Below are 27,677 nucleotides of genomic sequence, written 5' to 3' on the forward strand. Positions count from 1 at the left end.
AGTGGTGTCTATTCAGCAGTCTGATGGTCTGATGGTAGAAACAGCTGACTAGTGGTGTCTATTCAACAGCCTGATGGTAGAAACAGCTGACTAGTGGTGTCGTCTATTCAGCAGCCTGATGGTCTGGGGGTAGAAACAGCTGACTAGTGGTGTCTATTCAGCAGCCTGATGGTCTGGGGGTATAAACAGCTGACTAGTGGTATCTATTCAGCAGTCTGGGGGTAGAAACAGCTGACTAGTGGTGTCTATTCAGCAGTCTGATGGTCTGGGGGTAGAAACAGCTGACTAGTGGTGTCTATTCAGCAGTCTGATGGTCTGATGGTAGAAACAGCTGACTAGTGGTGTCTATTCAGCAGCCTGATGGTAGAAACAGCTGACTAGTGGTGTCTATTCAGCAGCCTGATGGTAGAAACAGCTGACTAGTGGTGTCTATTCAGCAGTCTGATGGTCTGGGGGTAGAAACAGCTGACTAGTGGTGTCTATTCAGCAGCCTGATGGTAGAAACAGCTGACTAGTGGTGTCTATTCAGCAGCCTGATGGTAGAAACAGCTGACTAGTGGTGTCTATTCAGCAGTCTGGGGGTAGAAACAGCTGACTAGTGGTGTCTATTCAGCAGCCTGATGGTAGAAACAGCTGACTAGTGGTGTCTATTCAGCAGTCTGGGGGTAGAAACAGCTGACTAGTGGTGTCTATTCAGCAGTCTGATGGTAGAAACAGCTGACTAGTGGTGTCTATTCAGCAGTCTGATGGTCTGGGGGTAGAAACAGCTGACTAGTGGTGTCTATTCAGCAGTCTGATGGTCTGGGGGTAGAAACAGCTGACTAGTGGTGTCTATTCAGCAGTCTGAGGGTCTGGGGGTAGAAACAGCTGACTAGTGGTGTCTATTCAGCAGTCTGATGGTCTGGGGGTAGAAACAGCTGACTAGTGGTGTCTATTCAGCAGCCTGATGGTAGAAACAGCTGACTAGTGGTGTCTATTCAGCAGTCTGATGGTCTGGGAGTAGAAACAGCTGACTAGTGGTGTCTATTCAGCAGTCTGATGGTCTGGGGGTAGAAACAGCTGACTAGTGGTGTCTATTCAGCAGTCTGATGGTCTGGGGGTAGAAACAGCTGACTAGTGGTGTCTATTCAGCAGTCTGATGGTCTGGGGGTAGAAACAGCTGACTAGTGGTGTCTATTCAGCAGTCTGATGGTCTGGAGGTAGAAACAGCTGACTAGTGGTGTCTATTCAGCAGTCTGATGGTCTGGGGGTAGAAACAGCTGACTAGTGGTGTCTATTCAGCAGTCTGATGGTCTGGGGGTAGAAACAGCTGACTAGTGGTGTCTATTCAGCAGTCTGATGGTCTGGGGGTAGAAACAGCTGACTAGTGGTGTCTATTCAGCAGCCTGATGGTAGAAACAGCTGACTAGTGGTGTCTATTCAGCAGTCTGATGGTCTGGGAGTAGAAACAGCTGACTAGTGGTGTCTATTCAGCAGTCTGATGGTCTGGGGGTAGAAACAGCTGACTAGTGGTGTCTATTCAGCAGTCTGATGGTCTGATGGTAGGAACAGCTGACTAGTGGTGTCTATTCAGCAGTCTGATGGTCTGGGGGTAGAAACAGCTGACTAGTGGTGTCTATTCAGCAGTCTGATGGTCTGGGGGTAGAAACAGCTGACTAGTGGTGTCTATTCAGCAGTCTGATGGAAGAAACAGCTGACTAGTGGTGTCTATTCAGCAGTCTGATGGTCTGGGGGTAGAAACAGCTGACTAGTGGTGTCTATTCAGCAGTCTGATGGTCTGGGGGTAGAAACAGCTGACTAGTGGTGTCTATTCAGCAGTCTGATGGTCTGGCGGTAGAAACAGCTGACTAGTGGTGTCTATTCAGCAGTCTGATGGTCTGGGGGTAGAAACAGCTGACTAGTGGTGTCTATTCAGCAGTCTGATGGTCTGGAGGTAGAAACAGCTGACTAGTGGTGTCTATTCAGCAGCCTGATGGTCTGGGGGTAGAAACAGCTGACTAGTGGTGTCTATTCAGCAGTCTGATGGTCTGGGGGTAGAAACAGCTGACTAGTGGTGTCTATTCAGCAGTCTGATGGTAGAAACAGCTGACTAGTGGTGTCTATTCAGCAGTCTGATGGTCTGGGGGTAGAAACAGCTGACTAGTGGTGTCTATTCAGCAGTCTGATGGTAGAAACAGCTGACTAGTGGTGTCTATTCAGCAGTCTGATGGTCTGGGGGTAGAAACAGCTGACTAGTGGTGTCTATTCAGCAGTCTGATGGTCTGGGGGTAGAAACAGCTGACTAGTGGTGTCTATTCAGCAGTCTGATGGTCTGGAGGTAGAAACAGCTGACTAGTGGTGTCTATTCAGCAGTCTGATGGTAGAAACAGCTGACTAGTGGTGTCTATTCAGCAATCTGATGGTCTGGGGGTAGAAACAGCTGACTAGTGGTGTCTATTCAGCAGTCTGATGGTCTGGGGGTAGAAACAGCTGACTAGTGGTGTCTATTCAGCAGTCTGATGGTCTGGAGGTAGAAACAGCTGACTAGTGGTGTCTATTCAGCAGTCTGATGGTAGAAACAGCTGACTAGTGGTGTCTATTCAGCAGCCTGATGGTCTGGGGGTAGAAACAGCTGACTAGTGGTGTCTATTCAGCAGTCTGATGGTCTGGAGGTAGAAACAGCTGACTAGTGGTGTCTATTCAGCAGTCTGATGGTCTGGGGGTAGAAACAGCTGACTAGTGGTGTCTATTCAGCAGTCTGATGGTCTGGGGGTAGAAACAGCTGACTAGTGGTGTCTATTCAGCAGTCTGATGGTCTGGGGGTAGAAACAGCTGACTAGTGGTGTCTATTCAGCAGTCTGATGGTCTGGGGGTAGAAACAGCTGACTAGTGGTGTCTATTCAGCAGTCTGATGGTCTGGGGGTAGAAACAGCTGACTAGTGGTGTCTATTCAGCAGTCTGATGGTCTGGAGGTAGAAACAGCTGACTAGTGGTGTCTATTCAGCAGTCTGATGGTAGAAACAGCTGACTAGTGGTGTCTATTCAGCAGTCTGATGGTCTGGGGATAGAAACAGCTGACTAGTGGTGTCTATTCAGCAGTCTGATGGTCTGGGGGTAGAAACAGCTGACTAGTGGTGTCTATTCAGCAGCTTGATGGTCTGGGGGTAGAAACAGCTGACTAGTGGTGTCTATTCAGCAGTCTGATGGTCTGGGGGTAGAAACAGCTGACTAGTGGTGTCTATTCAGCAGACTGATGGTCTGGGGGTAGAAACAGCTGACTAGTGGTGTCTATTCAGCAGTCTGATGGTCTGATGGTAGAAACAGCTGACTAGTGGTGTCTATTCAGCAGTCTGATGGTCTGATGGTAGAAACAGCTGACTAGTGGTGTCTATTCAGCAGTCTGATGGTCTGGGGGTAGAAACAGCTGACTAGTGGTGTCTATTCAGCAGTCTGATGGTCTGATGGTAGAAACAGCTGACTAGTGGTGTCTATTCAGCAGTCTGATGGTCTGGGGGTAGAAACAGCTGACTAGTGGTGTCTATTCAGCAGTCTGATGGTCTGATGGTAGAAACAGCTGACTAGTGGTGTCTATTCAGCAGTCTGATGGTAGAAACAGCTGACTAGTGGTGTCTATTCAGCAGCCTGATGGTCTGGAGGTAGAAACAGCTGACTAGTGGTGTCTATTCAGCAGCCTGATGGTCTGGGGGTAGAAACAGCTGACTAGTGGTGTCTATTCAGCAGTCTGATGGTAGAAACAGCTGACTAGTGGTGTCTATTCAGCAGTCTGATGGTCTGGGGGTAGAAACAGCTGACTAGTGGTGTCTATTCAGCAGTCTGATGGTCTGATGGTAGAAACAGCTGACTAGTGGTGTCTATTCAGCAGCCTGATGGTCTGGGGGTAGAAACAGCTGACTAGTGGTGTCTATTCAGCAGTCTGATGGTCTGGGGGTAGAAACAGCTGACTAGTGGTGTCTATTCAGCAGCCTGATGGTCTGGAGGTAGAAACAGCTGACTAGTGGTGTCTATTCAGCAGTCTGATGGTCTGATGGTAGAAACAGCTGACTAGTGGTGTCTATTCAGCAGTCTGATGGTAGAAACAGCTGACTAGTGGTGTCTATTCAGCAGTCTGATGGTCTGGGGGTAGAAACAGCTGACTAGTGCTGTCTATTCAGCAGTCTGATGGTAGAAACAGCTGACTAGTGGTGTCTATTCAGCAGTCTGATGGTCTGGGGGTAGAAACAGCTGACTAGTGGTGTCTATTCAGCAGTCTGATGGTCTGGGGGTAGAAACAGCTGACTAGTGGTGTCTATTCAGCAGTCTGATGGTCTGGGGGTAGAAACAGCTGACTAGTGGTGTCTATTCAGCAGTCTGATGGTCTGGGGGTAGAAACAGCTGACTAGTGGTGTCTATTCAGCAGTCTGGTGGTAGAAACAGCTGACTAGTGGTGTCTATTCAGCAGTCTGATGGTCTGGGGGTAGAAACAGCTGACTAGTGGTGTCTATTCAGCAGCCTGATGGTAGAAACAGCTGACTAGTGGTGTCTATTCAACAGTCTGATGGTCTGATGGTAGAAACAGCTGACCAGTGGTGTCTATTCAGCAGCCTGATGGTCTGATGGTAGAAACAGCTGACTAGTGGTGTCTATTCAGCAGCCTGATGGTAGAAACAGCTGACTAGTGGTGTCTATTCAGCAGTCTGATGGTCTGGAGGTAGAAACAGCTGACTAGTGGTGTCTATTCAGCAGTCTGATGGTCTGGGGGTAGAAACAGCTGACTAGTGGTGTCTATTCAGCAGTCTGATGGTCTGGGGGTAGAAACAGCTGACTAGTGGTGTCTATTCAACAGTCTGATGGTCTGGAGGTAGAAACAGCTGACTAGTGGTGTCTATTCAGCAGTCTGAGGGTCTGGGGGTAGAAACAGCTGACTAGTGGTGTCTATTCAGCAGTCTGATGGTCTGGGGGTAGAAACAGCTGACTAGTGGTGTCTATTCAGCAGTCTGATGGTCTGGGGGTAGAAACAGCTGACTAGTGGTGTCTATTCAGCAGCCTGATGGTCTGGGGGTAGAAACAGCTGACTAGTGGTGTCTATTCAGCAGTCTGATGGTCTGGGGGTAGAAACAGCTGACTAGTGGTGTCTATTCAGCAGTCTGATGGTCTGGGGGTAGAAACAGCTGACTAGTGGTGTCTATTCAGCAGTCTGATGGTCTGGGGGTAGAAACAGCTGACTAGTGGTGTCTATTCAGCAGTCTGGTGGTAGAAACAGCTGACTAGTGGTGTCTATTCAGCAGTCTGATGGTCTGATGGTAGAAACAGCTGACTAGTGGGGTCTATTCAGCAGTCTGATGGTCTGGGGGTAGAAACAGCTGACTAGTGGTGTCTATTCAGCAGTCTGATGGTCTGGGGGTAGAAACAGCTGACTAGTGGTGTCTATTCAGCAGTCTGGTGGTAGAAACAGCTGACTAGTGGTGTCTATTCAGCAGTCTGATGGTCTGATGGTAGAAACAGCTGACTAGTGGGGTCTATTCAGCAGCCTGATGGTCTGGGGGTAGAAACAGCTGACTAGTGGTGTCTATTCAGCAGTCTGATGGTCTGATGGTAGAAACAGCTGACTAGTGGGGTCTATTCAGCAGTCTGATGGTCTGGGGGTAGAAACAGCTGACTAGTGGTGTCTATTCAGCAGTCTGATGGTCTGGGGGTAGAAACAGCTGACTAGTGGTGTCTATTCAGCAGTCTGATGGTCTGGGGGTAGGAACAGCTGACTAGTGGTGTCTATTCAGCAGTCTGATGGTCTGGGGATAGAAACAGCTGACTAGTGGTGTCTATTCAACAGTCTGATGGTCTGGGGGTAGAAACAGCTGACTAGTGGTGTCTATTCAGCAGTCTGATGGTCTGGGGGTAGAAACAGCTGACTAGTGGTGTCTATTCAGCAGTCTGATGGTAGAAACAGCTGACTAGTGGTGTCTATTCAGCAGTCTGATGGTAGAAACAGCTGACTAGTGGTGTCTATTCAGCAGTCTGATGGTCTGGGGGTAGAAACAGCTGACTAGTGGTGTCTATTCAGCAGTCTGATGGTCTGATGGTAGAAACAGCTGACTAGTGGTGTCTATTCAGCAGTCTGATGGTCTGGCGGTAGAAACAGCTGACTAGTGGTGTCTATTCAGCAGTCTGATGGTCTGGGGGTAGAAACAGCTGACTAGTGGTGTCTATTCAGCAGTCTGATGGTCTGGGGGTAGAAACAGCTGACTAGTGGTGTCTATTCAGCAGTCTGATGGTCTGGGGGTAGAAACAGCTGACTAGTGGTGTCTATTCAGCAGCCTGATGTTCTACACTTTGAAATTTCACTTTAAGATGTCACCTACCTAGAACTCCCAAAGCCACCATCTTCATCAGCATCTCCACCGCAAAGAACACAAAGATACCGTCGTCTAGAGCCTAACACACACACACACACGCGCACACACACACACAGAGAGAGACACACACACACCACACACACACACACACACACACACACACAGAGAGAGACACACACACACCACACACACACACACACACAGAGAGAGACACACACACACACACGCACACACACACACAGAGAGAGACACACACACACACACACACACACACACACACACACAGAGAGACACACACACACACACACACACACACACACACACACACACACACACACACACACACACACACACACACACACACACACACACACACACACACACACACACACACACACACAGAGAGAGAGAGAGACCCACACACACACACCACACACACACACACACACACACACACACACACACAGAGAGAGAGAGAGAGACAAACACACACACACACACACACACACACACACACACACACACACACACACACACACACACACACACACACACACACACACACACACAGAGAGAGACACACACACACACACCACACACACACACACGTGCACACACACACACACAAAGAGAGAGGCACACACACACATTAATGCACAGATGCACAAAGACAGACGGACGGACGGACAGACAGAGTAAAGCAGTGAGTACTGTAGTATATATTATATATATCTGTTATTTATGTTCACAGTGATGTTTATAGCGGAAATGTTTTAACCCCCAGAGGAGTGCATTCTGGGATAATTCTGTCTCTGACCTCTGAACCCTTAATCCCACCGCTGGGAACTGGCACTGCTGTTTTCCCACAAAACCCTAAAAAATATTCTCCTCTACATCTCCTGGTTCACCCTTCAACCAATCAGTGGTTCTCCTCTACATCTCCTGGTTCACCCTTCAACCAATCAGTGGTTCTGTTCAACATCTTGATGACAAGTCTGTACTGTTGTCTCATCTGAAACCCTAGATCTCTTTTGTATCCAAAATGCAGGAGTATAGAGCCAATTATACATAGAAACGTTAGCTTCACTGTCCAAATAAGGGTTAATAAGGGTACATTGTACGTAAGGAGCAGGTCAACGTACCTGTCAGAGTCAACGTACCTGTCAGAGTCAACGTACCTGTAGGAGTCAACGTACCTGTAGGAGTCAACGTACCTGTAGGAGTCAACGTACCTGTAAGAGTCAACGTACCTGTAGGAAGGAACAGCGGTTGTTGAGACAGTGAACGTCGTCACAGGGCTGGAACATTCCCAACGTCACACAGTTCAGAAGAATGGCCAGCATAGAGACACGCTCAAACCACGTGGAGACAGGAGTTAAGGAATATATACAGGGGAATATATACCAGCATAGAGATATGCTCAAACCACGTGGAGACAGGAGGTAAGGAATATATACAGGGGAATATATACCAGCATAGAGACAGGAGATAAGGAACATATAGAGGGGAATATATACCAGCTAGAGACAGGAGATAAGGAACATATAGAGGGGAATATATACCAGACAGGAGGTAAGGAACATATAGAGGGGAATATATACCAGCATAGAGACAGGAGGTAAGGAACATATAGAGGGGAATATATACCAGCATAGAGACAGGAGGTAAGGAACATATAGAGGGGAATATATACCAGCTAGAGACAGGAGGTAAGGAACATATAGAGGGGAATATATACCAGACAGGAGGTAAGGAACATATAGAGGGGAATATATACCAGCATAGAGACAGGAGGTAAGGAACATATAGAGGGGAATATATACCAGCATAGAGACAGGAGGTAAGGAACATATAGAGGGGAATATATACCAGCATAGAGACAGGAGATAAGGAACATATAGAGGGGAATATATACCAGCATAGAGACAGGAGGTAAGGAACATATAGAGGGGAATATATACCAGCATAGAGACAGGAGGTAAGGAACATATAGAGGGGAATATATACCAGACAGGAGATAAGGAACATATAGAGGGGAATATATACCAGCATAGAGACAGGAGGTAAGGAACATATAGAGGGGAATATATACCAGCATAGAGACAGGAGATAAGGAACATATAGAGGGGAATATATACCAGCATAGAGACAGGAGGTAAGGAACATATAGAGGGGAATATATACCAGCATAGAGACAGGAGGTAAGGAACATATAGAGGGGAATATATACCAGCTAGAGACAGGAGGTAAGGAACATATAGAGGGGAATATATACCAGCATAGAGACAGGAGGTAAGGAACATATAGAGGGGAATATATACCAGCTAGAGACAGGAGGTAAGCAACATATAGAGGGGAATATATACCAGACAGGAGGTAAGGAACATATAGAGGGGAATATATACCAGACAGGAGGTAAGGAACATATAGAGGGGAATATATACCAGCTAGAGACAGGAGGTAAGGAACATATAGAGGGGAATATATACCAGACAGGAGGTAAGGAACATATAGAGGGGAATATATACCAGCTAGAGACAGGAGGTAAGGAACATATAGAGGGGAATATATACCAGACAGGAGGTAAGGAACATATAGAGGGGAATATATACCAGCTAGAGACAGGAGGTAAGGAACATATAGAGGGGAATATATACCAGCATAGAGACAGGAGGTAAGGAACATATAGAGGGGAATATATACCAGCATAGAGACAGGAGGTAAGGAACATATAGAGAGGAATATATACCAGCATAGAGACAGGAGGTAAGGAACATATAGAGGGGAATATATACCAGACAGGAGGTAAGGAACATATAGAGGGGAATATATACCAGCTAGAGACAGGAGGTCAGGAACATATAGAGGGGAATATATACCAGCATAGAGACAGGAGGTAAGGAACATATAGAGGGGAATATATACCAGCATAGAGACAGGAGGTAAGGAACATATAGAGGGGAATATATACCAGCATAGAGACAGGAGGTAAGGAACATATAGAGGGGAATATATACCAGCATAGAGACAGGAGGTAAGGAACATATAGAGGGGAATATATACAAGCTAGAGACAGGAGGTAAGGAACATATAGAGGGGAATATATACCAGCATAGAGACAGGAGGTAAGGAACATATAGAGGGGAATATATACCAGACAGGAGGTAAGGAACATATAGAGGGGAATATATACCAGCATAGAGACAGGAGGTAAGGAACATATAGAGGGGAATATATACCAGCTAGAGACAGGAGGTAAGGAATATATACAGGGGAATATATACCAGCATAGAGACACGCACAAACTACATGGAGACAGGAGGTAAGGAACATATAGAGGGGAATATATACCAGACAGGAGGTAAGGAACATATAGAGGGGAATATATACCAGCATAGAGACAGGAGGTAAGGAACATATAGAGGGGAATATATACCAGCATAGAGACAGGAGGTCAGGAACATATAGAGGGGAATATATACCAGCATAGAGACAGGAGGTAAGGAACATATAGAGGGGAATATATACCAGCTAGAGACAGGCGGTAAGGAACATATAGAGGGGAATATATACCAGCATAGAGACAGGAGATAAGGAACATATAGAGGGGAATATATACCAGCATAAAGACAGGAGGTAAGGAACATATAGAGGGGAATATATACCAGCATAGAGACAGGAGATAAGGAACATATAGAGGGGAAAATATACCAGCATAGAGACAGGAGGTAAGGAACATATAGAGGGGAATATATACCAGCATAGAGACAGGAGGTAAGGAACATATAGAGGGGAATATATACCAGCATAGAGACAGGAGGTAAGGAACATATAGAGGGGAATATATACCAGCTAGAGACAGGAGATAAGGAACATATAGAGGGGAATATATACCAGCATAGAGACAGGAGATAAGGAACATATAGAGGGGAATATATACCAGCATAGAGACAGGAGGTAAGGAACATATAGAGGGGAATATATACCAGCTAGAGACAGGAGGTAAGGAACATATAGAGGGGAATATATACCAGTATAGAGACAGGAGGTAAGGAACATATAGAGGGGAATATATACCAGCATAGAGACAGGAGGTAAGGAACATATAGAGGGGAATATATACCAGCATAGAGACAGGAGGTAAGGAACATAACGAGGGGAATATATACCAGCATAGAGACAGGAGGTAAGGAACATATAGAGGGGAATATATACCAGACAGGAGGTAAGGAACATATAGAGGGGAATATATACCAGCTAGAGACAGGAGGTCAGGAACATATAGAGGGGAATATATACCAGCATAGAGACAGGAGGTAAGGAACATATAGAGGGGAATATATACCAGCATAGAGACAGGAGGTAAGGAACATATAGAGGGGAATATATACCAGCATAGAGACAGGAGGTAAGGAACATATAGAGGGGAATATATACCAGCATAGAGACAGGAGGTAAGGAACATATAGAGGGGAATATATACAAGCTAGAGACAGGAGGTAAGGAACATATAGAGGGGAATATATACCAGACAGGAGGTAAGGAACATATAGAGGGGAATATATACCAGCATAGAGACAGGAGGTAAGGAACATATAGAGGGGAATATATACCAGCATAGAGACAGGAGGTAAGGAACATATATAGGGGAATATATACCAGCATAGAGACAGGAGGTAAGGAACATATAGAGGGGAATATATACCAGCATAGAGACAGGAGGTAAGGAACATATAGAGGGGAATACATACCAGCTAGAGACAGGAGATAAGGAACATATAGAGGGGAATATATATACCAGACAGGATGTAAGGAACATATAGAGGGGAATATATACCAGCTAGAGACAGGAGGTAAGGAACATATAGAGGGGAATATATACCAGCATAGAGACAGGAGGTAAGGAACATATAGAGGGGAATATATACCAGCTAGAGACAGGAGGTAAGGAACATATAGAGGGGAATATATACCAGCATAGAGACAGTAGGTAAGGAACATATAGAGGGGAATATATACCAGCTAGAGACAGGAGGTAAGGAACATATAGAGGGGAATATATACCAGCATAGAGACAGGAGGTAAGGAACATATAGAGGGGAATATATACCAGCATAGAGACAGGAGGTAAGGAACATATAGAGGGGAATATATACCAGCATAGAGACAGGAGGTAAGGAACATATAGAGGGGCATATATACCAGCATAGAGACAGGAGGTAAGGAACATATAGAGGGGAATATATACCAGCATAGAGACAGGAGGTAAGGAACATATAGAGGGGAATATATACCAGCATAGAGACAGGAGGTAAGGAACATATAGAGGGGAATATATACCAGCTAGAGACAGGAGGTAAGGAACATATAGAGGGGAATATATAGCAGCATAGAGACAGGAGGTAAGGAACATATAGAGGGGAATATATACCAGCATAGAGACAGGAGGTAAGGAACATATAGAGGGGAATATATACCAGCATAGAGACAGGAGATAAGGAACATATAGAGGGGAATATATACCAGCTAGAGACAGGAGGTAAGGAACATATAGAGGGGAATATATAACAGCTAGAGACAGGAGGTAAGGAACATATAGAGGGGAATATATACCAGACAGGAAGTAAGGAACATATAGAGGGGAATATATACCAGCATAGAGACAGGAGGTAAGGAACATATAGAGGGGAATATATACCAGACAGGAGGTAAGGAACATATAGAGGGGAATATATACCAGCATAGAGACAGGAGGTAAGGAACATATAGAGGGGAATATATACCAGCATAGAGACAGGAGATAAGGAACATATAGAGGGGAATATATACCAGACAAGAGGTAAGGAACATATAGAGGGGAATATATACCAGCATAGAGACAGGAGATAAGGAACATATAGAGGGGAATATATACCAGCATAGAGACAGGAGGTAAGGAACATATAGAGGGGAATATATACCAGCTAGAGACAGGAGGTAAGGGACATATAGAGGGGAATATATACCAGCTAGAGACAGGAGGTAAGGAACATATAGAGGGGAATATATACCAGCATAGAGCAGGAGGCAAGGAACATATAGAGGGGAATATATACCAGCATAGAGACAGGAGGTAAGGAACATATAGAGGGGAATATAATCCAGCATAGAGACAGGAGGTAAGGAACATATAGAGGGGAATATATACCAGCTAGAGCCAGGAGGTAAGGAACATATAGAGGGGAATATATACCAGCTAGAGACAGGAGGTAAGGAACATATAGAGGGGAATATATACCAGCATAGAGACAGGAGATAAGGAACATATAGAGGGGAATATATACCAGCATAGAGACAGGAGGTAAGGAACATATAGAGGGGAATATATACCAGACAGGAGATAAGGAACATATAGAGGGGGATATATACCAGCATAGAGACAGGAGATAAGGAACATATAGAGGGGAATATATACCAGCTAGAGACAGGAGATAAGGAACATATAGAGGGGAATATATACCAGCATAGAGACAGGAGGTAAGGAACATATAGAGGGGAATATATACCAGCATAGAGACAGGAGGTAAGGAACATATAGAGGGGAATATATACCAGCTAGAGACAGGAGGTAAGGAACATATAGAGGGGAATATATACCAGCTAGAGACAGGAGGTAAGGAACAAATAGAGGGGAATATATACCAGCTAGAGACAGGAGGTAAGGAACATATAGAGGGGAATATATACCAGACAGGAGGTAAGGAACATATAGAGGGGAAAATATACCAGACAGGAGGTAAGGAACATATAGAGGGGAATATATACCAGCTAGAGACAGGAGGTAAGGAACATATAGAGGGGAATATATACCAGCTAGAGACAGGAGGTAAGGAACATATAGAGGAGAATATATACCAGCATAGAGACAGGAGGTAAGGAACATATAGAGGGGAATATATACCAGCATAGAGACAGGAGGTAAGGAACATATAGAGGGGAATATATACCAGCATAGAGACAGGAGGTAAGGAACATATAGAGGGGAATATATACCAGCTAGAGACAGGAGGTAAGGAACATATAGAGGGGAATATATACCAGCATAGAGACAGTAGGTAAGGAACATATAGAGGGGAATATATACCAGCTAGAGACAGGAGGTAAGGAACATATAGAGGGGAATATATACCAGCATAGAGACAGAAGGTAAGGAACATATAGAGGGGAATATATACCAGCATAGAGACAGGAGGTAAGGAACATATAGAGGGGAATATATACCAGCATAGAGACAGGAGGTAAGGAACATATAGAGGGGAATATATACCAGCATAGAGACAGGAGGTAAGGAACATATAGAGGGGAATATATACCAGCATAGAGACAGGAGGTAAGGAACATATAGAGGGGAATATATACCAGCATAGAGACAGGAGGTAAGGAACATATAGAGGGGAATATATACCAGCTAGAGACAGGAGGTAAGGAACATATAGAGGGGAATATATACCAGCATAGAGACAGGAGGTAAGGAACATATAGAGGGGAATATATACCAGCATAGAGACAGGAGGTAAGAAACATATAGAGGGGAATATATACCAGCATAGAGACAGGAGATAAGGAACATATAGAGGGGAATATATACCAGCTAGAGACAGGAGGTAAGGAACATATAGAGGGGAATATATAACAGCTAGAGACAGGAGGTAAGGAACATATAGAGGGGAATATATACCAGACAGGAGGTAAGGAACATATAGAGGGGAATATATACCAGCATAGAGACAGGAGGTAAGGAACATATAGAGGGGAATATATACCAGACAGGAGGTAAGGAACATATAGAGGGGAATATATACCAGCATAGAGACAGGAGGTAAGGAACATATAGAGGGGAATATATACCAGCATAGAGACAGGAGATAAGGAACATATAGAGGGGAATATATACAAGACAAGAGATAAGGAACATATAGAGGGGAATATATACCAGCATAGAGACAGGAGATAAGGAACATATAGAGGGGAATATATACCAGCTAGAGACAGGAGATAAGGAACATATAGAGGGGAATATATATACCAGACAGGATGTAAGGAACATATAGAGGGGAATATATACCAGCTAGAGACAGGAGGTAAGGAACATATAGAGGGGAATATATACCAGCATAGAGACAGGAGGTAAGGAACATATAGAGGGGAATATATACCAGCTAGAGACAGGAGGTAAGGAACATATAGAGGGGAATATATACCAGCATAGAGACAGGAGGTAAGGAACATATAGAGGGGAATATATACCAGCTAGAGACAGGAGGTAAGGAACATATAGAGGGGAATATATACCAGACAGGAGGTAAGGAACATATAGAGGGGAATATATACCAGCATAGAGACAGGAGGTAAGGAACATATAGAGGGGAATATATACCAGCATAGAGACAGGAGGTAAGGAACATATAGAGGGGAATATATACCAGACAGGAGGTAAGGAACATATAGAGGGGAATATATACCAGCTAGAGACAGGAGGTAAGGAACATATAGAGGGGAATATATACCAGACAGGAGGTAAGGAACATATAGAGGGGAATATATACCAGACAGGAGGTAAGGAACATATAGAGGAGAATACATACCATTATAGAGACAGGAGGTAAGGAACATATAGAGGGGAATATATACCAGCATAGAGACAGGAGATAAGGAACATATAGAGGGGAATATATACCAGCATAGAGACAGGAGGTAAGGAACATATAGAGGGGAATATATACCAGCTAGAGACAGGAGATAAGGAACATATAGAGGGGAATATATACCAGCATAGAGACAGGAGATAAGGAACATATAGAGGGGAATATATACCAGCATAGAGACAGGAGGTAAGGAACATATAGAGGGGAATATATACCAGCATAGAGACAGGAGGTAAGGAACATATAGAGGGGAATATATACCAGACAGGAGGTAAGGAACATATAGAGGGGAATATATACCAGCTAGAGACAGGAGGTCAGGAACATATAGAGGGGAATATATACCAGCATAGAGACAGGAGGTAAGGAACATATAGAGGGGAATATATACCAGCATAGAGACAGGAGGTAAGGAACATATAGAGGGGAATATATACCAGCATAGAGACAGGAGGTAAGGAACATATAGAGGGGAATATATACCAGCATAGAGACAGGAGGTAAGGAACATATAGAGGGGAATATATACAAGCTAGAGACAGGAGGTAAGGAACATATAGAGGGGAATATATACCAGCATAGAGACAGGAGGTAAGGAACATATAGAGGGGAATATATACCAGACAGGAGGTAAGGAACATATAGAGGGGAATATATACCAGCATAGAGACAGGAGGTAAGGAACATATAGAGGGGAATATATACCAGCTAGAGACAGGAGGTAAGGAATATATACAGGGGAATATATACCAGCATAGAGACACGCACAAACCACATGGAGACAGGAGGTAAGGAACATATAGAGGGGAATATATACCAGCATAGAGACAGGAGGTAAGGAACATATAGAGGGGAATATATACCAGCTAGAGACAGGAGGTAAGGAACATATAGAGGGGAATATATACCAGCTAAAGACAGGAGGTAAGGAACATATAGAGGGGAATATATACCAGCATAGAGACAGGAGGTAAGGAACATATAGAGGGGAATATATACCAGCATAGAGACAGGAGGTCAGGAACATATAGAGGGGAATATATACCAGCATAGAGACAGGAGGTAAGGAACATATAGAGGGGAATATATACCAGCTAGAGACAGGAGGTAAGGAACATATAGAGGGGAATATATACCAGCATAGAGACAGGAGATAAGGAACATATAGAGGGGAATATATACCAGCATAGAGACAGGAGGTAAGGAACATATAGAGGGGAATATATACCAGCATAGAGACAGGAGATAAGGAACATATAGAGGGGAAAATATACCAGCATAGAGACAGGAGGTAAGGAACATATAGAGGGGAATATATACCAGCATAGAGACAGGAGGTAAGGAACATATAGAGGGGAATATATACCAGCATAGAGACAGGAGGTAAGGAACATATAGAGGGGAATATATACCAGCTAGAGACAGGAGATAAGGAACATATAGAGGGGAATATATACCAGCATAGAGACAGGAGATAAGGAACATATAGAGGGGAATATATACCAGCATAGAGACAGGAGGTAAGGAACATATAGAGGGGAATATATACCAGCTAGAGACAGGAGGTAAGGAACATATAGAGGGGAATATATACCAGTATAGAGACAGGAGGTAAGGAACATATAGAGGGGAATATATACCAGCATAGAGACAGGAGGTAAGGAACATATAGAGGGGAATATATACCAGCATAGAGACAGGAGGTAAGGAACATATAGAGGGGAATATATACCAGCATAGAGACAGGAGGTAAGGAACATATAGAGGGGAATATATACCAGACAGGAGGTAAGGAACATATAGAGGGGAATATATACCAGCTAGAGACAGGAGGTCAGGAACATATAGAGGGGAATATATACCAGCATAGAGACAGGAGGTAAGGAACATATAGAGGGGAATATATACCAGCATAGAGACAGGAGGTAAGGAACATATAGAGGGGAATATATACCAGCATAGAGACAGGAGGTAAGGAACATATAGAGGGGAATATATACCAGCATAGAGACAGGAGGTAAGGAACATATAGAGGGGAATATATACAAGCTAGAGACAGGAGGTAAGGAACATATAGAGGGGAATATATACCAGACAGGAGGTAAGGAACATATAGAGGGGAATATATACCAGCATAGAGACAGGAGGTAAGGAACATATAGAGGGGAATATATACCAGCATAGAGACAGGAGGTAAGGAACATATAGAGGGGAATATATACCAGCATAGAGACAGGAGGTAAGGAACATATAGAGGGGAATATATACCAGACAGGAGGTAAGGAACATATAGAGGGGAATATATACCAGCATAGAGACAGGAGGTAAGGAACATATAGAGGGGAATATATACCAGACAGGAGGTAAGGAACATATAGAGGGGAATATATACCAGCTAGAGACAGGAGGTAAGGAACATATAGAGGGGAATATATACCAGCTAGAGACAGGAGGTAAGGAACAAATAGAGGGGAATATATACCAGCTAGAGACAGGAGGTAAGGAACATATAGAGGGGAATATATACCAGACAGGAGGTAAGGAACATATAGAGGGGAAAATATACCAGACAGGAGGTAAGGAACATATAGAGGGGAATATATACCAGCTAGAGACAGGAGGTAAGGAACATATAGAGGGGAATATATACCAGCTAGAGACAGGAGGTAAGGAACATATAGAGGAGAATATATACCAGCATAGAGACAGGAGGTAAGGAACATATAGAGGGGAATATATACCAGCTAGAGACAGGAGGTAAGGAACATATAGAGGGGAATATATACCAGCATAGAGACAGGAGATAAGGAACATATAGAGGGGAATATATACCAGCTAGAGACAGGAGATAAGGAACATATAGAGGGGAATATATACCAGCATAGAGACAGGAGGTAAGGAACATATAGAGGGGAATATATACCAGCATAGAGACAGGAGGTAAGGAACATATAGAGGGGAATATATACCAGCTAGAGACAGGAGGTAAGGAACATATAGAGGGGAATATATACCAGCTAGAGACAGGAGGTAAGGAACAAATAGAGGGGAATATATACCAGCTAGAGACAGGAGGTAAGGAACATATAGAGGGGAATATATACCAGACAGGAGGTAAGGAACATATAGAGGGGAAAATATACCAGACAGGAGGTAAGGAACATATAGAGGGGAATATATACCAGCTAGAGACAGGAGGTAAGGAACATATAGAGGGGAATATATACCAGCTAGAGACAGGAGGTAAGGAACATATAGAGGAGAATATATACCAGCATAGAGACAGGAGGTAAGGAACATATAGAGGGGAATATATACCAGCATAGAGACAGGAGGTAAGGAACATATAGAGGGGAATATATACCAGCATAGAGACAGGAGGTAAGGAACATATAGAGGGGAATATATACCAGCTAGAGACAGGAGGTAAGGAACATATAGAGGGGAATATATACCAGCATAGAGACAGTAGGTAAGGAACATATAGAGGGGAATATATACCAGCTAGAGACAGGAGGTAAGGAACATATAGAGGGGAATATATACCAGCATAGAGACAGAAGGTAAGGAACATATAGAGGGGAATATATACCAGCATAGAGACAGGAGGTAAGGAACATATAGAGGGGAATATATACCAGCATAGAGACAGGAGGGAAGGAACATATAGAGGGGAATATATACCAGCATAGAGACAGGAGGTAAGGAACATATAGAGGGGAATATATACCAGCATAGAGACAGGAGGTAAGGAACATATAGAGGGGAATATATACCAGCATAGAGACAGGAGGTAAGGAACATATAGAGGGGAATATATACCAGCTAGAGACAGGAGGTAAGGAACATATAGAGGGGAATATATACCAGCATAGAGACAGGAGGTAAGGAACATATAGAGGGGAATATATACCAGCATAGAGACAGGAGGTAAGGAACATATAGAGGGGAATATATACCAGCATAGAGACAGGAGATAAGGAACATATAGAGGGGAATATATACCAGCTAGAGACAGGAGGTAAGGAACATATAGAGGGGAATATATAACAGCTAGAGACAGGAGGTAAGGAACATATAGAGGGGAATATATACCAGACAGGAGGTAAGGAACATATAGAGGGGAATATATACCAGCATAGAGACAGGAGGTAAGGAACATATAGAGGGGAATATATACCAGACAGGAGGTAAGGAACATATAGAGGGGAATATATACCAGCATAGAGACAGGAGGTAAGGAACATATAGAGGGGAATATATACCAGCATAGAGACAGGAGATAAGGAACATATAGAGGGGAATATATACAAGACAAGAGATAAGGAACATATAGAGGGGAATATATACCAGCATAGAGACAGGAGATAAGGAACATATAGAGGGGAATATATACCAGCTAGAGACAGGAGATAAGGAACATATAGAGGGGAATATATATACCAGACAGGATGTAAGGAACATATAGAGGGGAATATATACCAGCTAGAGACAGGAGGTAAGGAACATATAGAGGGGAATATATACCAGCATAGAGACAGGAGGTAAGGAACATATAGAGGGGAATATATACCAGCTAGAGACAGGAGGTAAGGAACATATAGAGGGGAATATATACCAGCATAGAGACAGGAGGTAAGGAACATATAGAGGGGAATATATACCAGCTAGAGACAGGAGGTAAGGAACATATAGAGGGGAATATATACCAGACAGGAGGTAAGGAACATATAGAGGGGAATATATACCAGCATAGAGACAGGAGGTAAGGAACATATAGAGGGGAATATATACCAGCATAGAGACAGGAGGTAAGGAACATATAGAGGGGAATATATACCAGACAGGAGGTAAGGAACATATAGAGGGGAATATATACCAGCTAGAGACAGGAGGTAAGGAACATATAGAGGGGAATATATACCAGACAGGAGGTAAGGAACATATAGAGGGGAATATATACCAGACAGGAGGTAAGGAACATATAGAGGAGAATACATACCATTATAGAGACAGGAGGTAAGGAACATATAGAGGGGAATATATACCAGCATAGAGACAGGAGATAAGGAACATATAGAGGGGAATATATACCAGCATAGAGACAGGAGGTAAGGAACATATAGAGGGGAATATATACCAGCTAGAGACAGGAGATAAGGAACATATAGAGGGGAATATATACCAGCATAGAGACAGGAGGTAAGGAACATATAGAGGGGAATATATACCAGCATAGAGACAGGAGATAAGGAACATATAGAGGGGAATATATACCAGACAGGAGGTAAGGAACATATAGAGGGGAATATATACCAGCTAGAGACAGGAGGTAAGGAACATATAGAGGGGAATATATACCAGACAGGAGGTAAGGAACATATAGAGGTGAATATATACCAGACAGGAGGTAAGGAACATATAGAGGGGAATATATACCAGACAGGAGATAAGGAACATATAGAGGGGAATATATACCAGCATAGAGACAGGAGGTAAGGAACATATAGAGGGGAATATATACCAGCTATAGACAGGAGGTAAGGAACATATAGAGGGGAATATATACCAGCTAGAGACAGGAGGTAAGGAACATATAGAGGGGAATATATACCAGCATAGAGACAGGAGGTAAGGAACATATAGAGGGGAATATATACCAGCATAGAGACAGGAGGTAAGGAACATATAGAGGGGAATATATACCAGCATAGAGACAGGAGGTAAGGAACATATAGAGGGGAATATATACCAGCATAGAGACAGGAGATAAGGAACATATAGAGGGGAATATATACCAGACAGGAGGTAAAGAACATATAGAGGGGAATATATACCAGACAGGAGGTAAGGAACATATAGAGGGGAATATATACCAGCATAGAGACAGGAGGTAAGGAACATATAGAGGGGAATATATACCAGCATAGAGACAGGAGATAAGGAACATATAGAGGGGAATATATACCAGCTAGAGACAGGAGGTAAGGAACATATAGAGGGGAATATATACCAGCATAGAGACAGGAGATAAGGAACATATAGAGGGGAATATATACCAGCATAGAGACAGGAGGTAAGGAACATATAGAGGGGAATAAATACCAGCTAGAGACAGGAGATAAGGAACATATAGAGGGGAATATATACCAGCATAGAGACAGGAGGTAAGGAACATATAGAGGGGAATATATACCAGACAGGAGGTAAGGAACATATAGAGGGGAATATATACCAGCTAGAGACAGGAGGTAAGGAACATATAGAGGGGAATATATACCAGACAGGAGGTAAGGAACATATAGAGGGGAATATATACCAGCATAGAGACAGGAGGTAAGGAACATATAGAGGGGAATATATACCAGCATAGAGACAGGAGGTAAGGAACATATAGAGGGGAATATATACCAGCATAGAGACAGGAGGTAAGGAACATATAGAGGGGAATATATACCAGCTAGAGACAGGAGTTAAGGAACATATAGAGGGGAATATATACCAGCATAGAGACAGGAGGTAAGGAACATATAGAGGGGAATATATACCAGCTAGAGACAGGAGATAAGGAACATATAGAGGGGAATATATACCAGCATAGAGACAGGAGGTAAGGAACATATAGAGGGGAATATATACCAGCATAGAGACAGGAGGTAAGGAACATATAGAGGGGAATATATACCAGCATAGAGACAGGAGATAAGGAACATATAGAGGGGAATATATACCAGCATAGAGACAGGAGATAAGGAACGTATAGAGGGGAATATATACTCAGTAATCTGTTGTCTCGGACTCAAATTAAAATATTTTCCTGAGAGACAGAGACTAGAACAATACATCATACTGCCACACACACACACACACACACACACACACACACACACACACACACACACACACACACACACACACACACACAGGACACAGCATCTTAGTGCTAACACACACACACACAGGACACAGCATCTTAGTGCTAACACACACACACACATGACACAGCATCTTAGTGCTAACACACACACACACAGGACACAGCATCTTAGTGCTAACACACACACACACAGGACACAGCATCTTAGTGCTAACACACACACACACAGGACACAGCATCTTAGTGCTAACACACACACACACACTTACACATAACATCTTAGTAATAACAGAAACACCCGTAGAAGTGATGAGTGTCTGGCTGTATTCAGGAACCAAGGACACAGAACAAAGAGCTCTGAGGATCAGTCTGTATATATATATACACACACACACACACACACACACACACACAGGACGCAACATCTTAGTGCTGACACACACACACACACACACAATCACAAACGGACACACACTTACACACATATATACACGGACATCACACACACACACACACACACAACACACACACACACACACACACACACACACACACACACACACACACACACACACACACACATACATATCACACACACACACACACAAATGGACACACACACAGTCTCAGGGGCCTCTAGCTGTAATAACTGAGTTCTGTCCCCTGATGCAGAGGTCATTATGGGTGAACAAAGGAACCAGGAAGAAGGAATGAAGGAGATGAGAGGAGAAGGAGATTAGGGGGGGAGGAGATGAGAGGAGAAGGAGATTAGGGGGGAGGAGATGAGAGGAGAAGGAGATTAGGGGGGGAGGAGATGAGAGGAGAAGGAGATTAGGGGGGAGGAGATGAGAGGAGAAGGAGATTAGGGGGGGAGGAGATGAGAGGAGAAGGAGATTAGGGGGGGAGGAGATGAGAGGAGAAGGAGATTAGGGGGGAGGAGATGAGAGGATAAGGATGGAGGAAGGGAGGAGATGAGAGGAGAAGGAGATTAGGGGGGAGGAGATGAGAGGATAAGGATGGAGGAAGGGAGGAGATGAGAGGAGAAGGAGATTAGGGGGGGGAGATGAGAGGATAAGGATGGAGGAAGGGAGGAGATGAGAGGAGAAGGAGATTAGGGGGGGAGATGAGAGGATAAGGATGGAGGAAGGGAGGAGATGAGAGGAGAAGGATGGAAGGAGGGAGTGTTAAGGCTGTCGCTTTCCTCATCCTCAGATGAGGTGAGGAGAGAAGGATCTTCTGACCAAAATGCGGAGTCAAGGAAATATGCCATCTTTATTTTTATAACGAAAACTGATGACACGAAAACAAACACTTTCAAAACTTACAAAATAACAAAACGACGTAGAACGGAACCTGAACATAAACTCACATCACAAACGTAAACTCACGGACAGGAACGTTACATCGAAACACACGAACAGCCAAACAGTCCCGTAAGTGAAAACACATCGATAACGACGAAAGACATCACAGGAGACAATCACCCACAAACAAACAGTGAGAATGCCCTACCTAAATATGACTCTTGATTAGAGGAAAACGCAAACCACCTGCCTCTAATCAAGAGCCATACCAGGCAAACCAAAACCAACATAGAAACAAATAACATAGACTGCCCACCCAAAACTAACGCCCTGACCATAAACACATAAAAACAACATAAAACAGGTCAGGACTGTTACAGGGAGGAGATGAGAGGAGGAGATTAGGAGGGAGGAGATGAGAGGAGAAGGAGATTAGGGGGGGAGGAGATGAGAGGAGAAGGAGGGAAGGAGAGAGGAGATGAGAGGAGAAGGATGGAAGGAGGGAGGAGATGAGAGAAAAAGGAGATTAGGGGAGAGGTGAAAAAAAGTTAGATCCTCAAAATTGAGTTTCCCTTGGTTGCTTGGTAACCCACAGGGGGGGGGGGGTCAGTAACACACACTCCATCCCTGTCCCTCCACCACACAGAGTAACACACACTCCATCCCTCTACAGAGTAACACACACTCCATCCCTCTACAGAGTAACACACACTCCATCCCTGTCCCTCTACAGAGTAACACACACTCCATCCCTGTCCCTCTACAGAGTAACACACACTCCATCCCTCTACAGAGTAACACACACTCCATCCCTGTCCCTCTACAGAGTAACACACACTCCATCCCTCTACAGAGTAACACACACTCCATCCCTGTCCCTCTACAGAGTAACACACACTCCATCCCTCTACAGAGTAACACACACTCCATCCCTGTCCCTCTACAGAGTAACACACACTCCATCCCTCTACAGAGTAACACACACTCCATCCCTGTCCCTCTACAGAGTAACACACACTCCATCCCTCTACAGAGTAACACACACTCCATCCCTCTACAGAGTAACACACACTCCATCCCTCTACAGAGTAACACACACTCCATCCCTGTCCTCTACAGAGTAACACACACTCCATCCCTCTACAGAGTAACACACACTCCATCCCTGACCCTCTACAGAGTAACACACACTCCATCCCTCTACAGAGTAACACACACTCCATCCCTCTACAGAGTAACACACACTCCATCCCTGTCCCTCTACAGAGTAACACACACTCCATCCCTCTACAGAGTAACACACACTCCATCCCTCTACAGAGTAACACACACTCCATCCCTGTCCCTCTACAGAGTAACACACACTCCACCCCTGTCCCTCTACAGAGTAACACACACTCCATCCCTCTACAGAGTAACACACACTCCATCCCTCTACAGAGTAACACACACTCCATCCCTGTCCCTCTACAGAGTAACACACACTCCATCCCTCTACAGAGTAACACACACTCCATCCCTGTCCCTCTACAGAGTAACACACACTCCATCCCTCTACAGAGTAACACACACTCCATCCCTCTACAGAGTAACACACACTCCATCCCTCTACAGAGTAACACACACTCCATCCCTGTCCCTCCACCACAGAGAGAGTCTTTGAGGGAAGAATTAATGAGACCAGGCCTTAATTACACACAACACAGGAGGAGGGGCTGTGTTCACATCAGAGTGTGAAAAAGTCAAGGAACCAATCAGCACTAAATGCTTCCTTACAGACTAAGATGTCGTGTCCTGTGTGTGTGTGTGTGTGTGTGTGTGTGTGTGTGTGTGTGTGTGTGTGTGTGTGTGTGTGTGTGTGTGTGTGTGTGTGTTTGTTCGTATGTGAGCCAGACCAAACAGAGAGTAGAGCGTAATTCTGGTTGTCATGGGAACCACCGTCTCTCACCAAGAAAACCGACGGGTGGGTCAGGTGTTGTCACTGTTGACGCTCCAGATCAGTACACAACCAAGACACAACCAACACACAACCAACACACAACTAACACACAACCAACACACAACTAACACACAACCAACACACAACCAACACACAACCAACACACAACCACCACACAACCACCACACAACCAACACACAACTAACACACAACCAACACACAACCAACACACAACTACCACACAACCAAGACACAACCACCACACATCTACCACACAACTAACACACAACCAAGACACAACCAACACACAACCAAGACACAACCAAGACACAACCAATACACAACCAAGACACAACTACCACACAACCAAGACACAACCACCACACAACTAACACACAACCAAGACACAACCAACACACAACCAACACACAACCAACACACAACCAAGACACAACCAAGACACAACCAAGACACAACCAAGACACAACCAAGACACAACCACCACACATCTACCACACAACCAACACACAACCAACACACAACCAAGACACAACCAAGACACAACCAAGACACAACCAAGACACAACCACCACACATCTACCACACATCTACCACACAACTAACACACAACCAACACACAACCAAGACACAACCAAGACACAACCAAGACACAACCACCACACATCTACCACACAACTAACACACAACCAAGACACAACTACCACACAACCAACACACAACTACCAAACAACCAACACACAACTACCAAACAACCAACACACAACTACCACACAACCAACACACAACTACCACACAACCAAGACACAACTACCACACAACCAAGACACAACTACCACACAACCAAGACACAACTACCACACAACCAAGACACAACTACCACACAACCAAGACACAACCACCACACAACCACCACACATCTACCACACAACCAAGACACATCTACCACACAACCAAGACACAACCAAGACACAACCACCACACATCTACCACACAACTAACACACAACCAAGACACAACCACCACACATCTACCACACAACTAACACACAACCAAGACACAACCACCACACATCTACCACACAACTAACACACAACCAAGACACAACCACCACACAACTACCAAACAACCAAGACACAACCAACACACAACCAACACACAACTAACACACAACTAACACACAACCAACACACAACCAACACACAACCAACACACAACCACCACACAACCACCACACAACCAACACACAACTAACACACAACCAACACACAACTACCACACAACCAAGACACAACCACCACACATCTACCACACAACCAAGACACAACCAACACACAACCAAGACACAACCAATACACAACCAAGACACAACTACCACACAACCAAGACACAACCACCACACATCTACCACACAACTAACACACAACCAACACACAACCAACACACAACCAAGACACAACAAAGACACAACCAAGACACAACCAAGACACAACCAAGACACAACCACCACACATCTACCACACAACTAACACACAACCAACACACAACCAAGACACAACCAAGACACAACCAAGACACAACCACCACACATCTACCACACAACTAACACACAACCAAGACACAACTACCAAACAACTACCAAACAACTAACACACAACCAACACACAACTACCACACAACCAACACACAACTACCAAACAACCAACACACAACTACCAAACAACCAACACACAACTACCACACAACCAACACACAACTACCACACAACCAAGACACAACTACCACACAACCAAGACACAACTACCACACAACCAAGACACAACCACCACACAACCACCACACATCTACCACACAACCAAGACACATCTACCACACAACCAAGACACAACCAAGACACAACCACCACACATCTACCACACAACTAACACACAACCAAGACACAACCACCACACATCTACCACACAACTAACACACAACCAAGACACAACCACCACACATCTACCACACAACTAACACACAACCAAGACACAACCACCACACAACTACCAAACAACCAAGACACAACCACCACACAACCAAGACACAACTACCAAACAACCAAGACACAACCAAGACACAACCAACACACAACTACCAAACAACCAAGACACAACCACCAAACAACCAAGACACAACCACCACACAACCAAGACACAACCAACACACAACTAACACTCAACCACCACACATCTACCACACAACCAAGACACAACCAAGACACAACCACCACACAACCACCACACATCTACCACACAACCAAGACACATCTACCACACAACCAAGACACAACCAAGACACAACCAACACACAACTACCACACAACCAAGACACAACTAACACACAACCAAGACACAACCACCACACAACTACCAAACAACCAAGACACAACCAAGACACAACCAAGACATAACTAACACAACCACCACACAACTACCAAACAACCAAGACACAACCATCTCATAAACTACAAACTATTGGCATATAAAT

General features: G+C 44.3%; 1 protein-coding gene across 1 annotated transcript in view; it reads right to left on the reverse strand.

Moving 5' to 3' along the window:
- Nucleotides 1-27,677, reverse strand: part of LOC129845397 (voltage-dependent T-type calcium channel subunit alpha-1G-like) — a gene marked incomplete at its 3' end in the record, with an annotated part of 117,563 nt that overhangs the window by 15,358 nt on the left and 74,528 nt on the right. The window contains exons 3-4 of the mRNA XM_055913309.1: nt 7,580-7,691; nt 6,336-6,408 (exon numbers count right to left, since the gene is read on the reverse strand). Coding sequence (XP_055769284.1) covers nt 6,336-6,408; nt 7,580-7,691 — 185 coding nt within the window. The remainder of the gene's footprint in view (nt 1-6,335; nt 6,409-7,579; nt 7,692-27,677) is intronic.

The sequence above is a fragment of the Salvelinus fontinalis genome, unplaced genomic scaffold, assembly GCF_029448725.1.
Source record: "Salvelinus fontinalis isolate EN_2023a unplaced genomic scaffold, ASM2944872v1 scaffold_0293, whole genome shotgun sequence".
Taxonomy (NCBI): domain Eukaryota; kingdom Metazoa; phylum Chordata; class Actinopteri; order Salmoniformes; family Salmonidae; genus Salvelinus; species Salvelinus fontinalis.